This window comes from Varroa destructor, unplaced genomic scaffold, assembly GCF_002443255.2.
Source record: "Varroa destructor unplaced genomic scaffold, Vdes_3.0 BEIS01000004.1, whole genome shotgun sequence".
In the NCBI taxonomy this organism is placed as follows: Eukaryota; Metazoa; Arthropoda; class Arachnida; order Mesostigmata; family Varroidae; genus Varroa; species Varroa destructor.
Window position 1 is genome coordinate 12,565,396 of NW_019211457.1, and position 20,556 is coordinate 12,585,951.

Genomic DNA, 20,556 nt, shown 5'->3' on the forward strand with positions numbered 1-20,556 from the left:
GAAAATACGTGCAACACGTATGTATAGTGATTGTGGCCGATATATGAAATATTATTATTATTATTATTACTAATCTACTTTTGAAATCGTACTCAGTCAAGCGAGCCAACCTCTTTAAACTGTTGGTATTATATATATATATATATATATATATATATATATATATAGTTTACGCTTTTTACACACATACACAGATGTACGTATATGCGTGAATGTTATAAATGATCACGAATAATAGACAGGTCCCATTCGTTAGAATAAGGCACAGCTTTCATCACTATAGGTTGTTTATATGATATTGACAAATAACTGGCATGTTTTTTTTTTTAAATAAAAGCAATGAAACAACTTGCTGAATAAACAAAACACTTTATCTGCATTGTGTGAGTCGGCGATTTGAATCGAAAAGTGAGAATTAAGTTAGAGGATTAGGTCGCAAAGGTTTGCGGATTGCCTAAAAGGACCTTAAACTTTTTCATATGCTACTGAAAAATATGGTCTTCTAGCTGATTTTCCTTTAGTCTTTCATTCATTTTTTTCTGTTCAATGTCACCGAACGCTCGCCCTGCTCTATATTCCAATCATAGCAAGAATGATATGCGAGTATATAATGAATGGGGATTCAGATGGGTTAGTTAGCTGAGGCTACTTGCAGTACCCCTAGCTTATAGTGCGTAGTAAGCAAATAGATAAAAATGATTATTGCACACTTGCTTGTTAGTGCTTGATAATATACGAGTTACGATGAGTTTTATGTTGTAAGGAAGGGTCAAGCATAAATCAAAGAGAAACTTTATGTAGATAAAATTCAAATCATCAACAATCACCTATTCAAATGGGCGTTACAATAAATAAGAATCAGAAGCAAAACAACTTTGTACAGTAGGGTATAGTAGACCATGTTTTATTAGCCAGCAGTATCCAGGTGCCAGTTAATTTAGAATACACAACCTCTTTCAACAAGCAAGACATATCACGAGAATAGAACATAGAGTTGTTGTAATTTGCCTTTATCGAGGCTGTTATATCAATTGATTGTTCCGTTGGTTCTTTCTATCGGTAGTGCTTATCCATAAAAATAACGAATTTTCAAAAAGTAGGCAAACGATTCTTGATTTAGCAAAACACGCCTATTTCGTGAGTCTGGCCCAAAAAAACAATTCAATGCGTACCCCACCTACCGAGAACGAAATATTCATACTGATACAGAATATGCAAGTTTTTTCTATATGCATATATATTACAGAATCCCATAAAATACGGCTGCCGGTATTTGGTGGATGTTAACTAATGCAGTGTTATGGCCTGAATACTGGATGATTTTCACGCGTCCTGCGATCACTTTAAGAAAAATTCTCACATGCTCGTAAGAAAGCACATGTTGTGGGGGCGAAGCTCAAAATTTAACTGTTCCAGCTCATCTGTCTCCACACGGGCGCACTGGTTTCTGCACTTCACGCTCTATTAGGAAACGGGCTCTCGGCTGTAATCTACGGTCACCTAAACCGTCTTCTATCGAAATAAGAGTATAATTCAACTACAGTAATGTTGCTAGCATCCTTTCTTAAGAGGTCAAACATCCTTCTTCCAATATCAACTCATCACCCAGTTCTGCTTGTTTGTATATGAACTGACTTAAAACAACTCACAAGCTTGAACACCGATCTGATAAAGAAAAAAAAAGTATTAGTAGTTACTTTATTACAATCCAAAGCACAGACGTAAAGATAAGAAAATCTTCTGTAACAACTCTGTCACCACCAAACCATAATAATTGACTTTTATTGACAGTTGAATGTTCTCTATATTTCCGCTAATGTATTACGATCCGTAACTGCCGTGCCTGGATCGCGACGTTTTTTTTATTAGGTTTTCGGTTCCGTAACACCATTGACGAACTTCAGTAAAAAAAGTACAATACATATGTACTAGTATTCTTTCGTTGAGTATTTAGTCACTGGTCTCTCAGTACGAGCTCATTATACACATACACATTTACGCAGCACAATGAAGTGTATTGTTAACTTAATATTGATATGTACATCCATCCAACGCCTATTCCTCGAAAAGTCCTTTATATATTTTCGTTATCCAGTTTCGTGGTAACGCTAAATCTGGAAGTTATCGCGACGTGTTCAGAAGATACTGAAAAAGAGTACATTATTAGGATGTGCCGATAATAAAAAAAAAACGTTTGTTACTTCTTCCACGAGGCGACGAAGAAATTAAAGCGAAAATGGCGCAGCTAGACTGCTCTTCTTATATAAGTAACCCTTAACAGTCTTACGGTGATGTACATGACATGCGTAGTTGGGACGAATCGACCTTTCGTTCTAATTGCTTAATTTTTTAAACAACTGTTTTCAAAAAACATTTTCTGTCGAAAATTAAGCATGTGTAATACTGTATTGCATGTCCTGCTTACCTTGGTAAAATTTTTGCACCTGCATCGAAGGGCAGGTGGTTGCTAATCCTTCAGTGGTTCCATCGTCTAGATATTTTTGGTTTCTGATATTACGATCGGGATAGAGATCAATATTTGTCCGGATAGCTCTTTGGTGCAGAGGCTGTGGAGGACGGAAGTTGTTCCCCAAAGGCGCCACTGGTAAAGTCAACTCACCTTGCTTCAGCTTACGCATTGCTAATAGCTAAAGGAAGGATTGGGCAAATAAGCACTTAATAGTTAACAGGGAGGTAATCATCTGATTAGCCATGTATGCCTAACTTATAAAGGGTAGCGATTTATTTTGAAATTGTAAAGGAATTGTGTGTCATTAAATCTATTTCAATGTCGGATTTTCAAGAAATGTTACGTACTCTAGTAATGAAAGGCACGCTCTACTACCGGATTGTGATGGAACGTCGGTAAATCGATTGCCAAAGTCCACATTTTGGGTAACAGAATCAATGTTTCCAGACTTTCCTTTGGCAGCACAAGACTGGTTTTTGATTCAGCTGAATAGCATTCTAAGTTAGCACACGCTCAGCAATAGATTTGTACCTGTTGTGACGAGACATAGAGCGGCCTATTGAGAAGTATCCAAGTGGCCGTCTCCTCACATCCTGGAGCTGTAAGCGAGCCTTCATACGTGATCAGTGCTGAAGTATTTGGAAGAAGCTCATGAACCGACAACGCCTTGAGGACGACGCTATCGCCTTTGTAGATTATGTGTTGCAATTGATCCGTTAACATTTTCAGTTCCAGATTTGGTTTAGACAGGTTCGATTCTTTCAGGAAGTGTTGTCCGGTCTTAGGCAAAGCCTCTTTAGCATTAGCAACTTTAACAAACATCGAGACGGCGGCAATGCCATAAGCTCGGCTTCGCGCCTCAGTGGCGTTTTCGTAAAGCTCACTATTATACGCGTAGATTTGAACCTGTAAATATCAATTATGGATCAAACCCATAGCGCTCCCAATGTTAACAAGGCACCGTCCTGTAATTGTAGTCTGTTATCATGCGAGAGAAAAATGCAGAAAAGTTGGTCCCGTTCAGCTCACCTCAGCTGGGAAAGAAAAACCAGCGAGAAGATGTTCTGATCCCTGATGATCCTGCCTGCCAAAATGCAACTGGATTTCGTAGACACGATACGCATATGATAACGGTCCTCCAGTGATATTCACTGTTGGAACCTTAGTCCTCGTAGTACTTGTCTGGCCATATTCTGCCACATGGCCGGCGGTATCGGGTTTTGAGGGGCTTGAAATGTCATTTATTGGGGTTTCAGTTGTTTCCAAACGAAACACAACTCCTTGTCCAGTGTTGTGAAGAATGCCATGAACACGAGCTTTTCCAACTTGCAGGTCCAACAGTTGGGGGTCAAACAGAAGCCTCTGCGGTTCTATATTGATGGGTGATTGGCGCCGCCCCGTGCTGCATAAACCCCAGAGGCCTGGATTGAGTCGGCCCCAAAAGTCTGGACCTTGAACAGAAAAAAATAATTTAGTTTATCATATCGCCTGTGTCAATAATCATATCTTTGTACGTACATGATTGTACGCTGTGCTCCTCCTTTTTCTTACCTGAAATCCCCTCGTACGTCCACCAGTCATTCCAGTTTGCCATCGTATCTGCAATATTCCAGGATGTATTATGGTTTCGGAAAACAAGTTATATCTATTCTTCTTCAATGTATATCCTCTACCAGATCAACTAACGTGTAAACTACATCAGCTACAATAGTACGAGTTCCAGACGTATGCTCCCAGCTAAGACGATAATAGATTTCACTCTTTTCCCTGATTTTGTTCCGATTTATAAGTTAGCACACGCAGAGCAGCTAATTCGTACCTTTTGTTACCACCAAAGCAGCTTCTGAGAGTGAGTACCGTGAATTTTTCGCAAATAATACTCGTGCGGTCGTATCGCTGAGCTAATTGCACCGACATAATCAGAAAGATAGTTACAGTTCCTGTCGTTCATATCGACGGCGCAAAAATATACAGAACGTCCATTGGTATCTCATCGTACGAAACGTACGCACCATTTGAAACAAATCAGGGCTGTTTAAGTCAAATTCACTGAACGGAAATAGTGGAAAGATTTCAGCCATTCCACCGACCAGTTATCAGGCCATCAGCTGAACCGTCGAGTGACAAGCGTATAGCTCAACGAATCTTCTGAAATCCTTTGGTCCGAAAACTATGTGCATAGTAATAGACTGGGTTATGCTTGAAAAAAATGCCAAGATCAGTGACAATACGACCTTTGAATAAGGTCTTTAGCATATCGAACGTTCTGCACTCCTTTGAAAATCAATATTTATACAAATTTTACTATGTAAACACTACGGTTAGGTCTTTCATTTCTACTCAGAACAGATACGAATGATAACAAGAGGAGTTGGCACAGCAAGAAGGACTACCCTATCCGTGCCTAAAGTAACTAATATATGATATGTTCTGCGAGTAGCTTTCATGCACAACCTACCATTAACATGAAGTACTAGTAAAATTATTTGTAACACGACAGGAGTAATCATTGCCTTCCTCATTGTTGCTACCAGCCGGAAAAATGAATTATCAAATATGTACTCTCCAGAACTGTCACTGAAGATCAACAAACAGTGTCAACTACTCGTACGGAGGTTAACGGTTAAGTATAGTAAAATCATCAAGGAAATTTAATTTGATAGATGGACATGCTAATTCACACATGATAATTGATAATCATCAGTACGAGTGCTTTATCTTGAGGCAGCTGGGAAGTCGTTACTGAGTTTTTCCTTTTTTCCCGTGTACGGTCGTTTCTAAGCTTTACATCCATAAAAAGCACTAGTTTCCGCACACTTCACCACTGTGACAGGTTAGTTATAATAACGATTAATAGAATCGGGCCAATAACATCGTTACGTTGTTGTTGTTATGGTTGTTGTTGTTGCCATTAGCGTAATATGGCCGCCTTTTCCTGTATCCGACATTTGTCTGCGTGCAGTGCTTTGGTGATGTTTCCCAGTGTCCCTGTTCTAGACCCGCCTCGGATGTGCCCTCACCCTCAGTAGCCCTCAGTCAAGAGGCGGGCCTGCCTGACCCTAGCTCCTTTTCCTAGCTGGAATCAGACGACGAACGAACTGCTGGACAAGTCTGAATCTAGACCTTGTCTAACTCACTGTACATCGCTTTGAGCGTTCGTTACATACAGAGCGCACCTATAAAAAGTAGCACGTATATTGAATTCGATTAATTGAGCTTCCGTCCTGCATCCTGCAAACATTTCATGCTAGACATATAATCGCTGGCCAGTCAGATTCGAATATCATGAGACTTGCAAGGCTCAGTTTAGGGCTAACTTTGACGTGAGCTAATAGTTATTCTAAGGTGAACACTCTTTAGGTCCTCGAACACCCCTTTGGAGTCACCCGACAAAGCCTTTGCCGGCAGCCTTGAAGATGTCACGGTATGGGAAACTCGAGAACGTGATTTGTGGATGGTCCAAGCACTGTTCGCTTCGTTGAGTTTCTTATGTGACCTCAGCGGTCCTCTGGAAAGTTACGCCTCGTTGACACTCAAACGAGAAGTGTCGTCGTATACATCCTGTACTTCCTGTATGGCCTGTAGGCTGCGTGCGCTCCTTGCGAGGTCGGAAAGACAGCTGCGCACAACTAGAAGCTAACTGACCAAGATTAGTTGGCTTCCCTCTTAAAACGATGCTAAATTACCTCTTGACAGACAAGCTGCTTCTCTCTACTGCACGACGAACATATCAATCATGGAAACATAGAGAGCACCTTATAAGGGTCTTGTTTCTATCTTTTTCATAAAACAAATGTAGTCAGCAATGCTTGTAAGTTTTTTTCCCTAAGTTGAGGAAGCCTTTTAAAAGAATGCTTTACCTGGCAGAACTGCACATACAACGTGCGCTTATAATTAAATCATAGTTAGTCGGTGGGGTTGAATTTGTCCGAATATGAGCTGAATACACTGAAAAAAGACAGCCCCCCCCCCTCTCTCTCTCTCTCTCTCTCTCTCTATATATATATATATATATATATATATATATGTTTTTGTTTCTAAAAAAAAAAGGACAGTTGTCGAGCAAACAAGTGATCGTCAATTGTAAAACCTGCAGTTCAAAAGTAGCTCCCGCGTTTTAAAAAAGGAGACCTCCTGATTTAGCACCAACATTAACGTGGGCGTTCTTACAGATTTGAAAATCAGCGCAGCAAAGTCAACAAAGAAGAGCTTCTTTTACTACAAAAAGAAAAATTTCTCAAAATAAAGTGGTTGCCTTAAGGATATGGTTTAGTTGGTTACAATAAAAAATCTATTGTTTGTTATCGAATTTTTGCTGTGTATTTTTGGGTAAACACGGATGGATCGATAGATCAAATAAAATTTAATATTCACACACAATTTTGCTACAACTAGGCCTTCCTCGACAGTTGCTGCTACTGCCTGAGTTCGGAGTATTCGGATTAACGGTTTGGGAAGATGTTTACATTGAGATTAATGCTATTTTACCGCAACTCTAACAAAATCTTATCAATTATAAGTGTCGTTTGAATTTTGTAGAGATAATACAGTGCCTGTCAGCAGTTCTGCTTGCTAGCTCCACAGTGCATAAGCAAGACAGAAATATAACACATAACTGATAAGAGGTTGTTACTTTGATATATGTTCAAAAAAAAAGACGGGAGCGGGGGGTCGTATAGATCTATATCAAGTAGAGGATAACTCCAGTGTGATGTTGCTGAAGGAAGGCGAGAACGGAAGCCTATACGATGCCCTAACGAAGGCTGTAACGTTAAATTAGCAATGAGAATGGATAATAAAAAGAATCTCTTTTTGGATCGTCCACCATTAGTGCTTTCGTAAATTACCCGAAGTGGCTAGACGACGTTCTCCTGCCGCCAGGGATAAGCAGGGCGAGCTTGTAACATGCTGGAAGCAATATATTAAAATTATTCGCTTCACTGGGCCCTTATTGCCATGTCAAGTATCCTATTCAAACTGCGTGTTTTTGTCAACACGATAGAATAAATGGATGTAGTGGTAGAAATGGTACAGTAAGCTTTACGGCTCGTCATCATCGTTATTTTCATCACCAGTATGTCGGGCCTCTTAACGCATCTCAATGCGACGTTTGAAATCATCGAACGGAAACATGGCGGTGTTGAGCGACAACATTTAGCAGATGCACTAGTGGGGCGGAGATCGTAGAGAATGATGTACGTCATAGTCGCGTAAACGTTCGACTCACTCGACCTAAGCTTCACCCGATACACGTGCAATATCAGGCTGTGCTAGAAACGTCCCGATGCTAACAGAGCTGCCAGTTGGGATTCACAGAGCTCCTTAATGTCCGAAGTATATATATATATACATATATTGTTCTTCGGTGCCATTGCCTGGACTAATCCGCTCTAAGGCCTAGATAAAGGCTTCGACAGCTTTTACTTCCGCAACTGCAATGCCACGATGTGCCTTATGAAAATACGAGCAGTTTCAAAAACAGAAACTGACATATTTCTTCATTTCACTGCAATTTCTGCGCCTTCTTTATTTTGCCACTGGTTAGCAAAATAAAGAAGGCGCAGAATTACCTTTTCAGTTAGGCTCATGAAATTTACCAAAGTACGACGATTGAAGATTCGGGATTGCATTGTGCGTTTAGGCTTGTCTTCTACTCTTCGGTAACAATAGTTCACCTTTCCTCAGTTGCTTCGCGAAACCTAGACAAAGCGGATGCTCAGTATTGTATTTGCAGTGCCTATTATGTTTACGAGTTATCATAAACGAGATGTTTTCAGATTCGAAGATCTTTGTCATACTAGCATTTTCGTACAGGCCATAAAACCCTGTTTTTCTATGTCGCCTCACATTTCTGCATTTTAGCGAGGCTTGTTACACAACTCTGAAGCAATTATAATATTTACCTACCTATTTACCTCGTTTTTCTGATGATTGCTGATGTATATATATATAGTACGGCGAAAACGACTAAGATTATGCTAATGCGATTTTACAGCACGGAAAAAGCTTGAGGTAATACGTAAATTTTAATAATTTACGTGTTACCTCAAGCTTAGAAAGGGTAATAATAGACTGTAGCCAACACATTATTTAAGCACTACCGTTGTCCATTGTTTAACTGTTTAAGGCTACCTGTTCAATTCGCATCCGCTGATCATGTCCTGATCTAATGTATTAGGTCATAACGTGCACGATCGGAGAACAAAAACGATCTTGTCCCACTGCATCACCGAAACTACGCTCGAGAGTAAAGCGATCATCAGATATGTAGTATGATTCTCTGTTCTTATCCTTCCGTCGCTATAGCCATGAGGGTTTGCGTAACCAACCGTAATCCGCGTCAATGGGAAGGTGGACACACTTAAGTTCTGCGCAAACACTTGACCCGAATGACCAGCAGCTATCGGAAACAACTGCACAACGAACAATTTGTTCTCCGCTTTGTTATTACAAAGATACACATCAGTCCGCATGTGCCAGCATATAGCAATGGCCGTCCAATTTGTTACGGTACTTTCCTACTCTGTTCATATATATATGCTCTTTTAGAGCTGTTTCAACCTTAGACCATGGCCTCCGGAGTTTTGTTAGTGGATGGAACAGAACCAATGGCTGCTTGAGATGGGTTTGTTTATGTTGCTTCCTATGGACAAAAAAAAACAAGTGATTTTTTAGTTTTATTCTTCTAAACTTGAAATACTGAAACATCACCATCAGAGAACATTCAGATAAAAAAACGAGCTCGACTATTTAGCTTGCAAAATTAGAACACTTTTTTAAGCCAATTGCTGTGGTGCTGGCAGCAAATTCGAGTACGACTTGTCTAACGTAATGAAATGCCCTAGTTAGAGTCGACAAGTTCTAACTTTAGCTATTAAAATCTTTTATAGTTGAACATTTCTATTACTGAACAAAATCCGTCGTACTATCTAAGCTACCTAGTTACGAGCTAGATATGTCTTATTGCTCAATAAGTTCAATTAGTTGCTCGTAAGTTCAATTAGTTGCGGTCCATCCGTTGTCGCATTACCTTACGTAATGTTCCTTTTTTTTGATCGAGGCCAAATTTGGCTGTTTGCCAAAATTCCGTTTGACATAGTGGCGCTATTAGCCACTGGGATCATTACTCCTTATGGACCCCTCTATTTACTGGTCGACATGTCAGCAGGTATAAGAAATCCGCTATGAAACTGTAAAAGGGGAAAAAATGCAGCAAAAATCATAAATACCAAGAGGATTTTGATTTGGGACATTTAAGTTTATAACGAAATATTTATACGAAATCGGATGGACGATCGGGGCGATTAGAAACAGTGACTGATCAGGACAAATAAGTGGTTGAAATAATTTTCTATAGAAACGCAGAAAACTCTGAGGTTAAAAGTGAAGGAAAGAAATGTGCGACGAATATATCATATCTCTGGATTTTTGTGCAGATCGCACGCTGGCAAACTGAAAGCTGTGAGCAACTTCTCTGCTATAAACTGTCCTATGAAAACATCATTTCAACCGTTTTTAACCCCATACTGCGATCATTGACAGTAAGGCACCTGAACATTCTGTTCAGCGAAGCTACATAGCTGTTTGCATGAAGAAGGCTTCGTGTGTGTAGAAATAACACGTATATAGGTACAATAGAAGAAATAAAAAGAAAGATTGTGAACTAAAATTATGCTATCTGTCTACTGGGAGTTGGTTGGGCCTCGCCATATTTCCCTGCACATCGGCGTGAGAAATGAATCGAAGGATCCAGTGATGATTCCCGATGACAAAACATTAGCCATGATGCACTCTATCGTGAGGCATTTAACACTGACTATAGTGTAGTCAAACAAACGCGAAAACAAATCATCATAATTATATTCATTCGTAAGCAACTACATATAATAGATCTACAAAAGGTCGCTGGTTGGGACCAATAGGCCGACCAATAGGCACCACAAGCGCACAACTACAAATAAGAAGAAGAAGAACATAATTTTACGGCGGGTCCTTTAGTATAATTCGGCATATAAAAATCCTCATACTGATTAGGTCAATCATCGCTGTGGGCTTCCTGCAGTGACCTTCAATTGAAACGCGTTGAAAACTTACCTGCAATGAATGTATTTAGGTTTCGGCACCCTAAGCTAAGATGGAACGCTTTATTCCAACGCGTTGTGCCAGTGGCTGCGGCTTCACAGCCACAAGCTTAAGAGCAAAGAAGGAATCGTATTCACCGATTTTTGTCTCCGTTTATGACAATGTGAGACTTTTCCGATAGATCGTCAAACGGTAACAGCGACGAAAGGGTTGGCAGAGTTGAACGCCAGGTTGATCGGAAAACTACTAATTAGCGCGAATCAGGATGTGATGGTAGCCTAGAACCTGGCGAAGAGAAGGCTTCCTAGCGAATTTTCAGCCAAATGCACAGCCCTTTTGGTAGCCAATGCAAAGCGAGAGAGACTAGACAATTACTGTGATGTGTAGCGCAAGTCGCAGGTCTCCCTTCACTGGTACGCGGCTACTCGATGCAAACGTTCTGTCTTGACAAGGTACGTGGAAGTCAAGACTCGAAGTCGTCTTGTAACCTGTAGTATAACAGTGATCACCGAAACAACGATCTAATGTTTCTATAGTAGGTTATGTTATACGATACCGCGACTGATCTACCACATAAAGATAATAATATAGGTCTTCCGCGAAGTTCTGTCAAGTATAAGTAATAATTCAATTCTTTAAAGTCTAAGCCATCGTCAAAATATCGTATGATCTAATATCACCATTAGAAATCGGGACGAGTGGAAAAGCTCAGTGATTATCCGTATAGATGCATAGATTGGAATTTGCGAACTATCCCCGTTGATGCGTTACCTCTATTATAAGATCCCAGAAAAATTTGTTTCGTGTAGCAAATATCTTGCCCTGTCCCGTTTCGTTGAAGAACATCTCAGTGAAGCGGTTGAGGCAAACTCAAGCGACAGGGTGCAACTTATTTACTAGTCGACAAAATGGAGTCGCAACCCAATGCACCACGTGTGGGGAAAGTATTGACCGTCTTTCTAGCTAGATCGCTTCAAAGGCATATAGATAAGGTAACATAGGTTGTGTCTGAGAGGTTTGAGAGCAGCAAATGTGCTAACATCGTTGAAGTATCTTTATCCAGATATAAGATTGAGCGCTTTGAGGATGAATAGAGAAATGAGGCAATTATTCCCTATATTTTACAATCTTACGATAAAAGCACAATCGAACAGTCGACCAATTACGACAAAAAGAAAAAGGTGAAATTGTTGTAAGATATGAGAAAGATGAACAGCCATCCTATCGCCAAAGGACTAAACATTTACTGCCAAACAGTTTCAAACTCTGGTCAAAAACAGCTCAAAACGAGCTGGGTAGTGCCCGTCGTAGCTTCATAGATAATGTGTTTGCTTGCCAATTCTAGGGACGTGTTGTGGTCGAGGTCCGAGCCCATAAAACATATCGACGGTGATACCAGTCGAAACATAGAAGGATACAAGAATAATTCAAAGAGTACAAGAATAGATAACAACTTTGCCAATTTAATAAGCCACTGAAACAGATAGATCGGAACTAGCTGATACCGCCGGACCACGTACATTCTCAGCTATCCAGTACAAATTGAGACAACTTGGGTGGGAGATTTTCATGCAATTACCATGTAGCCCAGAACTCCCTAATGGGGTTAATCTAGATTTAATGGAACGATGTCACAGAAGCTATAAAAGATTCGCGGGTATGGGCTTATTGTGTTACCAGAAAAATTGCTGAATATCATCAGTTGAAATGGTGCATACTTCGTTTAGGGATATCAGGTGATATTGTTTTAAAGTACAAAAAATGTTTACTATTTCGATGACCCACTCATTCATCCACGGCGACCCCCGTCCCTTTGGCAGTTTCCTGTATTTAGCAGGTATTTCGTGTAGCACAAGCTCTTCGACGAGCCGGTTTCTCAAATGTCGTTTGGTTATAATTATAATATTAAGGATTCTGAGCTAAAATTAAACATAATTCACTGGGCGAATAATTATTGCATTTTTCATCCAGTAAATAGTTTCTTTTGGCAGTTTCAATTGATGATATGTAAACTTTCGATCGTGTTGAATCGACGTAACCTTTAGGTCATATCATAACGACCTGCAGTCTGTCTTTAAAGGACCTTATCCAGGATAAGGATCCTTTTGATAGCTATATGAAGAGCTTCAGTTTCATATTAGCACCGATGATTTATTCTCGTTAAACGGAAAAATTATCATCAATCAATGGAAAACCCATGATTTTTACCATAAAGCAGAAATAAACAAAAGCAATTCGTATGCGGCCGGACCAGTCATCAGGCCAAGCGGTGTAATGTATAATAGATAAACAAATAAACAGAAGACGGCTGTGGCGGCATCGAAGAGAATGCAATGGAGCTAGAAGTAACACGAAAGGCGCTTTGCCAGCTGTAATCTAACAGCCATTAACAACACTTGCCTCTTTCTAAGTTCCTGACGTACCTCTGTAACAGCTAAAATTTAACGCGTTCATGTTGAACTTAGCACTCGCTACTTCCATTAGTGACAAATTCCGATTAGGCAGAAACACGTCGAAGTCCATGGTCGTTGAACTAACGTTATTTTTGCACCTTTTAGGTTCGCCTCAGACGCTTAAGTAGGTATAGTCAGAATGCTATTATGTCGATAGTGCTAGTTAGGGTAATTAGTGTTTAGTTAAACTTCGTTCGTAAGTTTGTTAAGTTCGTAATGATACCTTTGTCATTTGAAGGCAATATGTACTATTTCTGTTTTCTCAGTGTGCATCGATTTCACTTTTCTCTAATCTTTCAAGCTCACTTTACTTTTTTTTTTTTCATTAAAAGTCTCCAGGGAGATTCTGCGGGTTTGGCGTTATACTCTCTATGAAATATTACCTAAAATGAAAGCTGGTATTATCGTACTTTATGCCCACTCTAGTTGAGCTCAGAGGCTGCGTAGCCACCCCAGAGAATAGCTTCCAGGCTTCTCAGCCGTTGTAGAAACTTGTATGGACGAAGAACATCGCTATAAAGAGAGGCCAAGTTTAGGCAAAACGTGGGAAATAAAAACATATCGTCTTGTATGTTCTGTAAAAGGCAGCTTTATTTTTCTTAAAAGGGCTCGTTTAGAAGAAGCAAAATTCATAGAGAACTTCAGTTTTTTGATAAACTATCCTAACGAAATTCGGATATGCTATTTTTGCTGAACGTACATTAAAGCTTTAGGATGTCTAATCCGTTTGAACTTTCCCTCAAGAACTGTGGAAGCCATTTTGTACAGAAAGAGTTACATTGCACCTCACGCGGGATGCCGAACATGTTGTTCCTAGCAATGAGCAATTCAATCATTCTAGCTAATCGTTGAACATTCGTGCTTACTAAAGTCAATAGTTTTAAGAGAACGACTGTATACAGGTGCGGGTGTGTACGCGCTACTGAAGTATAACACTTCCGTATTGTTGACGTGTATATACACTGACTCAATTAGTGAACGTTAAAGTCCCCGATTAAACTATCCTACTGGTGGCATACATATAGCTTAGTAGCTCAAAATCTCTTCAGAATCCGCAAGAACCACTACGTTCATTAATGATTAGATAATGCTTGACTAATCTTCCGATCCATATGCTACTTACCACCGCAGAGTTCCAAGCTGAACTTCAATGTTCAAACGCGAAACCAGACTGAATTCAAACTGGATAGTGTACAAAAAAATATTTATACAAAATATTTAGTATGGATTTATCTATCGGGAGTCAAGAAAGTTCGCATTGACCGCCAAATGTTCTGGAGACACTGAAATTGCATAAAATAGCATAGCGTTAGTTGTAATGATCTGTTGGTTTTTTTTAGATCCTTTGCCAGAATGCCTTTGAAAAGATTCGACAGAACTGTCAGCCAACGATTTCGCTGACCGGAAGTGTTTTGACAGCGTTACACGTTATTATTGAGATGCTACCCATGGTTTACTGTTGCAGTTCTCTATTTCTAGAATCGTCCTATTTAGCCACAGGTGTCTATCTTTGTTAGTACCTTGATAGAACTTTTTGGGGCAGTGTGACGACATTGCGTTCGAAAACGCATCCTCACTTTCACCTTCTTCCCCACTGTTTGTTGATGCGGCGGTCGGCGTGGCCGTTTCTCTTCCTCGATCCGGATGCACTAGGTCGATGTTTGTCCTGATAGCTCTCTGATGAAGAGGCTGTGGAAAACGAAAGTTGTTCCCGAGGGGAGCTATTGGAGATGCGGGCTCTCCCTGTTTCAGTTTCCGCAGCGCGGCCAGCTGTAATGACGAGAAAATGAGCTAGACAAAGTCGTGTCAACATTTGGTGCCAGCAGCTTGCCAACCCAACTGCCAATATCGACTGAAAAACAGATGGAAATCTCAGAAACGTTGAAGCAGAGTATCTCAGTTAGGCTATACCATGCAACACTTCCACCGAAGATCGCTTTGTCTATCGTACTGCTGTTTATTTTAACACACATGTTAGTTCTAATTACCTGCGAGGGTGACATGTACAGAGGCCTGTTAAGTACGATCCACGTGGCCGTTTCCTCACAGCCAGGAGTCGTCAGCGATCCTTCATATGTGATCAGCGCAGCGGTAGCTGGAAGTAGCTCGTAGATTGATAAAGCCTTCAAGGGAACGCTGTCTCCCTTATACGTAATGTACTGTAGTTGATCCGTCAACATTTTCAAATCTAGGTTCGGTTTAGTCATCTTGGATTCTTTTAGAAAGCCATCCTGCCCATTGCCACGGGTCTGAGCATCCTTTCTAGTCACCTTGACAAAGATCGATACTGCAGCTATACCGTAAGCTCGATTTCGAGCTTCGCTCGAGTTCGCATATAATACACTATTATATGCATAGATCTGTACCTGTGAAGCAAAGTCAGCATCTCTTGGTGGGAAATCGACCTTCCAATGACCGATCATAATAAATATGCGTTGGAATTAAATATTCAACAACAAAGTCAAACAGCTGCAATTGTTTCCTACCTCTGCCGGAAACGCAAATCCAGCGAGAAGGTGTTCCGATCCTTGATGGTCAGTCCGGCCGAAATGGAGTTGAATCTCGTAGACGCGATATGAATATGAAAGCGGGCCTCCACTGATATTTACCGATGGAAGCTCAATCCTTGGAGCGCTGCCAATTCCATGTTCAGCCATGTGGCCTGAAGTGTCTGACTGAAGGCCGAGACTATCAGTAGCTAACGTACCCGGTGTCTCGACACGAAATACAACTCCCTGTCCGGTGTTACGCAGGACGCCCCGAACTCGTGCCTTGCCTACTTGTAGGCCCTGCAATTGAGGGTCGAACAAGAGCCTTTGTGGTTCAATATTAATCGGAGATTGGCGGCGACCCGTACTGCAGAGCCCCCATAGTCCTGGGTTCAGACGACCCCAAAAATCTGGACCTACAAAAATCGCAATAAAAGTGAGAATTGTCGTATGTCATCTAGTTGTTTACTGAACAACGTTGTTTATTGAAAAATTAAGAAGCAAGACCTGTTGGCTCTTAACAGAATATAAAAGCGTATTGAAGTGTTTCCGTTGAATCTAGAAAATGTCTACTCGAATAAACTTAAATAAAATATTTTAATTTTTTTTTTGCACCGGTCGACTATTACCTGATATTCCCTCATACGTCCACCAGTCATTCCAGTTGGCCAGCGAGCCTGAAATAGCAAACGGCCGCTTCTTATCACAAATTATTTCTATACATCGTGGTCTAGATTTTTTCCTAGAATTATCGATCTACTCCGCCAGAGGCTTTTTTGGCAAAAGTCCCATCTGCGCGTCATGATTAATTTATCGGAGACAACGGAGAAGAACTCATATGCTACAAAATCTACCTTTTCCAAATTGTGGACTCCGAATGCTCTCCACTAGAGTTTAATGAAACTGATCGCTATGGGCTGACTTTTTTTCCACATTTTCCCATATTTTTTTAGTATTATTAAAAGTGTGTCGCAGATAGCTCTCTGTAGACTAAGGGTCGCTAAAGGTAGTCATAAGCTGATTGAAAAAAAAAAAAAAAAAAAAACTTTAAAAAAATAGATGAGCTTTAATCCTTTTTAACTTTGTAACGATAAATCGTTAATTAAAAGAGTGACATGCCAGAGTTTTACAGTCGTACACTTTCAATATCCATACCCCATAAGCATTTATAGGTAAATTTGAAGCACAGAATATCACGTCATCTAGAGCGTGCCTGTTATTATTGTTACTATATTGTCTATTGCCACTCCCTATATTAAAAGGTATCATACCATTTATACAAAAGAGCAGAATATATGCACATGTTACTTTTCGAGCCATTATTATAGAGGTCATTGTGCCGAATCCGCTTGTCACTACTATGATTCTTTTGCGCGTGTAACGTTCACACCAGAGGCGATCCACATGACTGATAGACTACCAACGACAAAACGTCACGCATCTGTGATATTTTCCTCACATTTTCATCGGAAAGCCTACCGTTCTATTACTGTGCATTGAACTATAACTGATTCGTTCGTAACGCATCTTCTTCTTCACACTGCTAAAACCCTAACAGAGACATTAACAAGGAAAGATCGTATTTGTTGAGTTGGCAAGTCCTGCACTTTGTTCCAACTTCAGTTACAAAACTCCTTTTAGCGCTCTGGCTGCCTGATTGAAACGAGTGAATCCTAGAGTTATCCGCGGGGGCTTCATAGAGGGGCATTCCATGTCTCTAGTCGACGCATACACGAGTGCCGCTTGAAGACGACGTTTCGAGTTCCACCTTGCTGGAGTGGCCCGCCTCAGTGATACCCTCTCCCATATCGAGGGCGGGCGGGCGAGCCCTCCCCGACTGATTCCATACGAGGGCTCTCTTTCCCAATCATGCAAGTCCAGTGGTAAGCTACCTGGACGGTAACTAGACATTTCAACGCTAGCCTTTACATAGTTTATCACAAGAAGATGCAAAGAATAGCTTGCTTCTAGTAGACAAGGGAAGGCGCTAGCAACATGTATGCGCTTGCAAAAAGTGATTAGAAGAACATTGCTGCAATACACTGAAGACTAGATTGGGACGTAATGCAATCGTGCTTTCATGTAAAAGAAGGATTGCTTCATCTGAAGGTTCAAGCCGCGATCTCCGTTGTCCACCTAAAACAACTATATCCAGTTTTGCGCTCGGTATTGCCGCTAAACACACTTCAGACGGGCTGGTTCCCACCACGAAACGAAGCAAACATGTTGCCCCGGCGCCGTTATATCGATTTAGCTCCGGCGGTAAAGACATCGCCAGTACGATAGTATCTATTAATTAGATTCAGCTTTGTTCTTGTACAGTGTGCCAATTGTCTAAACGACAGTGTCAGTCCACGATGACCGTTCATCTGCAACAAAGCCCTCATGGGAAGTACTGGATATTCATACAAAAGAGATTTTTGCGTTTATCATACAACTATCACTAAGCATAAGCGTACGATGTTTGTCCGTTCGAATCTGAAGTAGGATTTCGGTGGGGCTGCAGTAAATCAAGTTACCGAAAAGGCGTCGTAATTAATTGATGCATACTTAGGTTGCTATAACATTGTGGCATAAAGTATGTAGGGTATTTCTACACCACTAGAACAGAACCGCTAGGTAGTAACGTGTCGTTAATCATCTGCACAATATGCGCCTCGAAACATGTGGTCTTCGTAATAGTTTAAAGACAACTAATTGCTACCGTTAGTATGGGTTTATCACCTGTAATAAAATGAGCTATGTTTTCTCAAAACGTTTAGACAATTTTCACGTTCGAGTAAATGTATAAGTCAATAAAAGACGATGTCTAGGTGTAGTGACTGACTGTTCAGTCGTTTTGTTAAATTCCTAATATATATACACTGACGACTAGCTACTTCGCTGCTCTTTCATATTATTATTGCTGGAGATTGGACCGGCAGCTATTATAAGTGGCTGTCGCAGTGGCGAGCTGAAAAACCTGGACACAGAGCCTGCCCATAAATTTCTTATATGCAGGTTAGATACATAAAAAATTTTCCAGCTGAATTTCAGTAAGTTAGAAGAAAGAAGTTACCCTCATATCCTCTCCTGCACTACGGCATGTCCTAACTCCTCTATTTCAGATAGGAATCGACGCACTTGCTAAAAGCAGAGCATATAAGCACGTGCTTAGCGTCTACTACCTTCAAGAGACCCACAAAGAATTTCCCAAGCTCGATCTTTACGTTGCCCGAGGTAAATCAAATCCTTATCGCAATTTCCTTTTACATCCAGTTAATACATACCAGTAAATATCCCAAAGCCAAGTGGGCTCAGCCGCAGCCATATAGTCCGTACAGAGTTGAAGCATGGCCTGTCTTGCGGTGCGCAAGCGCGCGCTCGCACACTTGAACGTCGTTTGTCGTCGCTGCGACAGGGCAGCGACTGCTGCGGCTGCTGGTGTCACTGTCAGTCTCATGCGACCAATCGCCCTACAACCACTCCAATCTGCTGCTGCCGCCGCCGCTCCCGCTCCGGTCACCGTCGCCGCCACTGATGCTGTTTCTGTCTTTGGGGAAAAATCGAAACGGGAGAAACGAGGGAGGGTGCGAGAAACAGTCCACAGGAGCGAATAGGGACAGAGGCAATTTCAAGTCAATTTAAATCCTTGTTGTATTACACCTGTTCGGTCGGTCTGTGTTCTCTACGTGCCAGTGTGGGTTCCGCTCTTTCGTAGTTAGACCCCACCATTCTCCAGCCAGCTTGTTCGTTCTTCTACTACGGCCATTGCGGTCCCCCGAGACGAAACGGGCCTGTCGTGACAGTGCTAACCTGAGCCAGTCGATCCTATATCGTGTCTCGGGCGCGAAGCGACATACGGCGACCATAACCCACTTTCGGAGGGTAGTTCCACGGGCTCTGGAAAGTGGGTACTGGCGGAGGGCGCGGGTCGAGGCCCCTTCTATCTCATTTTCCCAACGACCTGTTGTTGTAATTGCTCGCCCATTTCCTTGTGCCCTAGGTTTTCACGACCAGCCTCTCCCACGGCCGCCCTACCAAAGCCGAATCAAGTGGACGTATAAAAGGACAAAGGTGAACAACTGAAATTCGGCAACGAGGCGCATCGATACCATGTGTCGTAGCGTTTCGCCAACGTATGGTGTCACAGAGCAGATGTATACATCTCCTCTTATTTGATTGCACCACGCAAAAGATAAACGTTGATTCGTTTAATGGCCTGCAACAAGAACAATATGCGTATGTCGCTTTCTAGCAAATTACCTATGAGGCGTTTTTCTCACTTTTTCTGTTCACTAGCATCGAACCTTGTTGGTTATTGGTCGGAATCAGTTGCTTTACAGGGGAGGAGACGAGGAGGGGGGTGAGGGGTGAAAACATTGTACTACCTTCTTTGACGTCAGCCCGAGCTCTATCGCAGGTTGTGGAACATTTTTTTTATTTGCACATTATTGTTGTAATGGCTCACTTTTCGTGTGTATCAAGTGGCTTAATATTGCACAGATAAAGTAAAGCTTCCCAGCTGAAAATACGATTAAGCGGGTGATATGACGTCAGTTCGTGCGGCACGCACCCAACTATCGAACATTTGTCTTCTTTAAAACCACCGTTTGATTTAATTCCTAAAAGACGTATCGATTTTCCTGAAGTTTCTTCCGCAAGAGTCTCGTCCCCGTTAGTAGTGATAACAATTTGATCTCTTCCGTTATAGTTCCGAGAACCATCTTCCACATCGAAATTTACAACTCAACTATTTTTGGTAGTTTCTTCCAACAGTTCTCATCCCAATCATTTTTTGGGCATTTTATGGGCATAGGTAGCATTTGTGCTTTTATCGTAATAAAATTACAATATAGCCAACTTTTACAGAGACTCCCCAGATCTCTCATCTCAGAAAGACATTTCAACAACGTTAGCACATTTACTGCCGTCGACTCAGCCCAACCCGAACCAAATGATTCAGCAACGTCGAACCGACGCAACCTGTATTAAGTTTTTTTAGCTGAAACAACAATCAATACTTTATATATATAAATATCTATTTATACATACATACATTTCGATTAGACAGTGCTAGAAA

General features: G+C 41.1%; 2 protein-coding genes across 9 annotated transcripts; both read right to left on the minus strand.

Moving 5' to 3' along the window:
* Window positions 1-874: 874 nt before the first annotated feature.
* LOC111250199 (carbonic anhydrase-related protein 10-like) lies at window positions 875-14,261 on the minus strand. Of its 4 annotated transcripts, XM_086987359.1 has the most exons (7): window positions 4,929-6,111; window positions 4,290-4,371; window positions 4,022-4,069; window positions 3,500-3,921; window positions 3,002-3,376; window positions 2,426-2,648; window positions 875-2,145 (listed from the first exon to the last, which is right to left on the minus strand). In XM_086987359.1, the coding sequence occupies exons 1-7, from the start codon at window positions 4,935-4,937 to the stop codon at window positions 2,075-2,077; spliced, it is 1,230 nt and encodes a 409-aa protein (XP_086843485.1). In that variant the 5' UTR covers window positions 4,938-6,111; the 3' UTR covers window positions 875-2,074. The 4 variants fall into 4 exon arrangements, with proteins under 4 accessions (XP_086843485.1, XP_086843486.1, XP_022660791.1 ...); XM_086987360.1 differs by lacking the exons at window positions 4,290-4,371; window positions 4,929-6,111 and adding an exon at window positions 14,129-14,261; XM_022805056.2 differs by lacking the exons at window positions 4,290-4,371; window positions 4,929-6,111 and adding an exon at window positions 8,603-9,125.
* Window positions 13,572-17,235, minus strand: LOC111250192 (carbonic anhydrase-related protein 10-like). Of its 5 annotated transcripts, none has more exons than XR_002673216.2 (6): window positions 16,766-17,235; window positions 16,124-16,171; window positions 15,492-15,910; window positions 14,994-15,371; window positions 14,526-14,857; window positions 13,572-14,288 (listed from the first exon to the last, which is right to left on the minus strand). XR_002673216.2 is itself a non-coding variant. In XM_086987361.1 (6 exons), the coding sequence occupies exons 1-6, from the start codon at window positions 17,019-17,021 to the stop codon at window positions 14,239-14,241; spliced, it is 1,077 nt and encodes a 358-aa protein (XP_086843487.1). In that variant the 5' UTR covers window positions 17,022-17,235; the 3' UTR covers window positions 13,572-14,238. The 5 variants fall into 5 exon arrangements, 4 of the variants coding, with proteins under 4 accessions (XP_086843487.1, XP_086843490.1, XP_022660770.1 ...); XM_086987361.1 differs by having other exon boundaries at window positions 14,526-14,775; window positions 15,492-15,794; window positions 16,974-17,235; XM_086987364.1 differs by having other exon boundaries at window positions 14,526-14,775; window positions 15,492-15,794.
* Window positions 17,236-20,556: the final 3,321 nt, after the last annotated feature.

What these genes read in the sequence shown, in the direction of transcription:
- LOC111250192 (XM_022805035.2), bottom strand. Translation starts at nt 16,829, where the DNA reads ATGACCTCTATAATAATGGCTCGAAAAGTAACATGTGCATATATTCTG. An exon ending in TCTGCTCTTTTGTATAAATG is followed by an intron (nt 16,172 to 16,765) that starts GTATGATACCTT and finishes TTGCTATTTCAG; the next exon opens with GCTCGCTGGCCAACTGGAAT. An exon ending in GACGTATGAGGGAATATCAG is followed by an intron (nt 15,911 to 16,123) that starts GTAATAGTCGAC and finishes CGATTTTTGTAG; the next exon opens with GTCCAGATTTTTGGGGTCGT.
- LOC111250199 (XM_086987359.1), bottom strand. An exon ending in TCTATGTCTCGTCACAACAG is followed by an intron (nt 2,649 to 3,001) that starts GTACAAATCTAT and finishes TCCTTCCTTTAG; the next exon opens with CTATTAGCAATGCGTAAGCT. An exon ending in GGTGCAAAAATTTTACCAAG is followed by an intron (nt 2,146 to 2,425) that starts GTAAGCAGGACA and finishes ACTCTTTTTCAG; the next exon opens with TATCTTCTGAACACGTCGCG.